The 5354-nt window shown below is 37.0% G+C and overlaps 1 protein-coding gene across 1 annotated transcript; it reads left to right on the forward strand.

Moving 5' to 3' along the window:
• Positions 1–2996: 2996 nt before the first annotated feature.
• Positions 2997–4778, forward strand: LOC148547322 (uncharacterized). Its single transcript, XM_088495381.1, has 4 exons — positions 2997–3441; positions 3594–3681; positions 3872–4192; positions 4595–4778. Exons 1-4 carry the CDS (start codon positions 2997–2999, stop codon positions 4776–4778), a joined length of 1038 nt encoding a protein of 345 aa, XP_088351507.1.
• Positions 4779–5354: the final 576 nt, after the last annotated feature.

Here is a 5354-nt window from a genome sequence, read left to right on the forward strand (position 1 = left end):
AATATGAACACAGAAAATTTTTATTTCGGATCAAATAAAATAGAAATAATGTAATAAATATATTATTATACTAAATAAGCAAGTTATCACAAAATTTACAGGCATAAGTAATGAAGTCACAAGTAATTAATCAAAACATCAACAACATAATTTAGATTTCTACCACACTACTTCAACTATATAGTAAAACTCAATTAGATATAAATAAGTTAGAGTTGTACCACTCAGTTGCCAAAATTTACATGTGTATAGTCTAGTTCTTGTTGGTGGGTCTCCAACTAAATGAGGCCCACAGTTAAAAACAAAACAAAATAAATAAATAAATGGCTAAAAGCCACGAGAGAGCGAGAGTGAGGGGCTTCTTCAATTTTGAAAGAAAGCAAAGAAAGAAACAGGGAGCTTCGACGAAGGAGAAGAGAAAAATGGGGAAAATGACAATTACAATGTGCTCCGATTGAACTGGTAAACTTGCTCCATTTCTTATGAAATTTTAGTATGTTATTTCTGGTGTAGAGATGAATATTAGGATATAACTTGCTAATTGTATTGCCTTCTCTTTTGTTTAATTTGAAATACACACTTTGTGGAGGGTTTATGTTGATTCTATCAGTTTTGATGATGTATTTTGTTGATTGTTGAGATGCCCTAGTGCCACTAGGAATACTGTTTGTGTACCCATTATTCTGATAGTGGAAGATTTTACTAGACTAGGTCCTATGAGTTTTTTGTCCCTTTTTTGAGGGGTTTTTCATGATAAAATTCTGGTGTTTGATTATTTAATTTCTGTCATTATATTTACTGCTTGGAGTATCTTTGGTATTACCTATTTAATCGCACAGGTTGTAAAAGAATTATTTTTGGTACTTCCGCCGTTAAACAAGTTCTTGTTGAACCTCAATTTTTCCAACAAAGTAGTATCTAGAGCTTTGGTTGTTTATCTCTGTGCTAATTAAATGGAGAAAATATTCATGGGCCAAATATGGTCAAATTGAATTCCCAAAATTATTCGATTTGGAAGACCCTCATGGAAGATATGTTATATAGCAAGGACTTGTATGATCCTGTGGAGGGGATAAATCTAAAGGTACTAAATCTGATGCTGAATGGAAGAAGATGAATCGAAAGACAGTTACTTTGATTAGGCAATGTCTTGATCTTAGCGTGTATCCACATGTTGACACCGAAACGAATGCCGAGAAGATGTTGAAAAAATTGAAGGAGCTATATAAGAGAAAGAATGTGCAAAACAAAGCATTCTTGATTAGGAATCTTGTCAATATGAAGTATATTGAAGGTAAATCAATGCCGGAGTACTTGAGCACTTTTCAGGAGATGGTGAATCAACTGACAAATAATGAAATTACTTTGAATGATGAGTTGCAAGCTTTGTTATTGTTGAGCTCTTTGCCTGATAGTTGGAAAATTCTAGTTGTGACATTGACTAACTCAGCTCCAAAAGAAAAGTTGACATTAGCAATGGTTAAAGAGAGTATGTTGAATGAAGAAGGCAAAAGAAGAGAACAAGATTTGATTAATGCCTCCTCCCAGTCAGAAGCACTTGTTTCAGAGTCACGGGAGAGAAGTTAAATTAGAAAACCTCACAATTCTGACAAGTCAGAGAGTCGAAGCAAGTCAAGAGGAAAGTACAAGCTAAGAAAGGAGTTCATTTGTCACCATTGTGGCAAGTCGGGGCATATCAAGAGGTATTGTAGGTTCTTGAAAAGAGAACAATCAAGGGAAAGAAACGAAGACAAAGGTAAAGATAGTGATAAAGAAACTACTGCTATTGTTTATGAAGATGTTCTTATCACATATGATGAAAATTATGTGAATCTTGTCTATGATGATTCCACTTGGATTATGGACTCCGGTGCCTCATGTCATGTCACTCCGAGGTGTGAATTTTTCACTTTCTATACTGTTGGAAATTTTAGCAAGATCAAATTGGGAGATAAAGGAATGTGTAATATCATTGGTATGGATGATATGTGGCATGAAACTAACATGGGATGCAAGTTGCAATTGAAGAATGTTAGGCATGCGCCAGATATGCGGTTCAATCTTATTTTAGTGAAGGCATTAGATCAAGAGGGGTATTGCATTTCCTTTGGTAGTGAAAAATATAAGATTACCAAAGGAGCTCTCATTGTTGCTAAAGAAGATAATAGTCTCACTACTCTCTACTGGTTGCAAGCAAAGTTGTGCAAAAAGAGGTGAATGTAGCTGATGATTCCTCTTCTGATTTGTGGTATATACGTCTTGGTCACTTGAGCGAGAAAGGACTAAGCGTCTTAGTCAAGAAGCACTCATTTCCAGTGAAAGGTACAACTTTAAATACTTGTACTTATTGTTTTGTTGGAAAGCATGCTAGAGTATCATTTCATAGTTCCGGACCTCATAGGAGATTACATGTTCTAGATTTAGTTCACACTGATGTTTGCACTATGGATGCTAAGACACTAGGTGGTGCATCATACTTTGTTACTTTTATTGATGATTATTCTCGAAAAATATGGGCTTTTATTTTGAAATCTAAAGATCAGGTGCTCGGTATCTTCAAACAATTTCATGCAAGTGTTGAAAAAGAAACAGAAAGAAAATTGAAATGTGTTCGAGTAGATAATGTTGGTGAATACAGGGGTCCGTTTGAAGAGTATTGTAAAGGACATGGGATCAAGCTTGAGAAGACGGTTCCTAAGACTCCTCAACATAATGGAGTTGCAGAGAGAATAAATCGCACTATCAATGATAGAGTCAGGTGTATGCTCTCTCATGCAAAGTTGCCTAAATCCTTTTGGGGTGAAGCAATGAGGACTGCAGTAGATTTGATCAATCTTTCTCCTTCAGTTCCACTAAATGGTGATGTTCCAGAGAAATTTTGGAAAGGAAAAGATGTCTCCTATAGTCATTTGCGAGTGTTCGGCTGTAGGACTTTTGTTCACATTCCAAGAGATGAAAGGTCCAAACTTGATGGAAAGTCAAAGTAGTGTATCTTCATGGGTTATGGTCACGAAGACTTTGGTTACAGATTATGGGATCTAGTGAGTAAAAAGATAATTAGAAGCCGAGATGTGATTTTTCTTGAAGACCAAACTATTGAAGACCTTGAGAAGACAGATAAATCAACAATAACTGTTAGACGTTCTGCTGATGATGAACCTGGTCCTTCCACTAGACCTCCTATTGATGGGGGAGATGTACAAGTTGATAATGATGGTGATGATTTGCATGATGAACCTACACCTCAACCTGAGGTGCCAGATGCAGAAGTTCCACCAAATGTTGAAGTTCCACCTGAACCACCAGTTGAGCTTGAATTGAGAAGATCTAATAGAGAGCGTCATCCTTCTCAAAAATACTCTCCTCATGAGTATGTGATGAACACTGAGACTGGGGAGTCAGAAAGCTATCAGGAAGCTATGTCTGATGAGCAAAAGAAAGGTATTGATTTTGAAGAGATTTTCTCTCCAATTGTGAAGATGTCTCTATTCGAGTTGTGCTTGGATTGGCGGCTAACTTAAATTTAGAGGTTGAGCAAATTGATGTGAAGACTGCATTCCTTTATAGTGACATAAATAAAAAAATTTATATAGAGCAACCAGAGAGTTTCAAGGTTAAACGAAAGGAGCACCTTGTATGCAAGTTGAAGAAGAGCTTATATGGGTTGAAGCAAGTGTCAAGGTAGTGGTACACAAAGTTTGATTCCTTCATGGAAGGTCATGAGTATAGTAAGACTTCTTCTGATCATTATGTGTATGATAAAAAATTCTCTGATGGTGATTTTATAATTTTTTTTGCTTTATGTTGATGACATGTTGATTGTTGGTCATGACACTAAGAAGATTGAAAGTCTTATGAAAGACTTGAACAGATCCTTTGCTATGAAGGATTTGGGTCCTGCAAAAAAATTTCTTGGCATGAGTATCACTCGTGACAGGAAGAGTAGGAAACTGTGGTTGTCGCAGCAGAAGTATATTGAGAAGCTTTTAGAGAGGTTTAGCATGAGTAATTCTAAATCTGTTAGTACTCCACTTGCTAGTCATTTCAAACTGTGTTCGCGGCAATGCCCTACAAGTGAGAAAGACAAAGCAGAAATAAAGAAGATTCCATATGCATCTAGAGTTGGCAATTTGATGTATGCTATAGTTTGCACCAGGCCAGATATTACTCATGTCGTTGGAGTTGTTAGTCGGTTTCTCTCTAATCCTGGCAAGGAACACTGAGAAGCAGTGAAGTGGATTCTCAGATACCTTAATGGTACTTCCAGAGTTTGTTTATACTTTGGGAGTGGCCAACCTGTTTTAGATGGTTACACAGATGCGGATATGGCTAGGGATCTTGATTCAAGAAAGTCTACTTCTGGTTATATAATGACTTTTGCAGGGGGAGCTGTGTCGTGGCAATCTCGACTTTAGAAGTGTGTTGCTTTGTCTACTACAGAGGCAGAATACATTGCTATTGTTGAAGCTTCTAAGGAACTCTTGTGGATGAAAAATTTTCTACAAGAGTTAGGCATCAATCAAGAGAAGTTTGTGTTATTTTGTGACAGTCAAAGTGCTATCCATCTCAGCAAGAATCTGACGTTTCATTCCAGATCGAATCACATAGAGTTGAGGTATCATTGGATACGTCAAGCACTTGAGATGAAGTCATATGAACTTGAGAAGATTTATACTGATGATAATGGTTCAGATATGATGACTAAGAGTTTACCTGCAGTGAAGTTTGATTCCTGCAAAGACAAGGCGGATTTTGTGGAGCAGCCTATCCCCACTTGAGTTGGTGAGGAAGAGATTTGTTGGTGGGTCCCCAACTAAGTGAGGCCCACAGTTAAAAACAAAACAAAATAAATAAATAAATAAGTGGCTAAAAGCAGAGAGAGAGAGATAGAGAGAGAGAGAGAGAGAGGCTTCTTCAATTTTGAAAGAAAGCAAAGAAAGAAATTGAGAGCTTCGAGAAAAATGGGAAAAAAAGGCAGTTACACTATGCTCCGATTGAACTCGTAAACTTGCTCCATTTCTTATGAAATTTTAGTATGTTATTCCTGGTGTAGGAAGAAAGGGAGGAAGTGGGTGGTATCGTATATAAGATTAAGGACACTTCTTGAAGTAATGTGACCGAAATATCATAAGAGAAGAAAGAATTGAAAAGAGCCTATTCAGTTAGTCAGAAAGCTAGATCAAGAAAGCTGCGCCCAATAGAGCAACGCCTTGAGTAGACCAATAAGGTCTCGCGAAGCCGGTCACCGTACGCCTACGATCCTATCTGACTATTGAGGAGTTTGATCTTCTATCTTTTGTTCAATTGTGCGTGCTTTGCTTAACACATGCAATCGAAAGAATGTTCGATCATCA

This window comes from Arachis ipaensis, chromosome B8, assembly GCF_059453495.1.
Source record: "Arachis ipaensis isolate K30076 ecotype BB chromosome B8, ASM5945349v1, whole genome shotgun sequence".
NCBI lineage: Eukaryota > Viridiplantae > Streptophyta > Magnoliopsida > Fabales > Fabaceae > Arachis > Arachis ipaensis.

Coding starts and splice junctions, on each gene's coding strand:
- LOC148547322 (XM_088495381.1), top strand. CDS start 2,997: ATGGGTTATGGTCACGAAGACTTTGGTTACAGATTATGGGATCTAGTG. Junction 3,442..3,593: donor GTCTGATGAGCAAAAGAAAG/GTATTGATTTTG, acceptor AAATTTATATAG/AGCAACCAGAGAGTTTCAAG. Junction 4,193..4,594: donor GTCGTTGGAGTTGTTAGTCG/GTTTCTCTCTAA, acceptor GTTTCATTCCAG/ATCGAATCACATAGAGTTGA.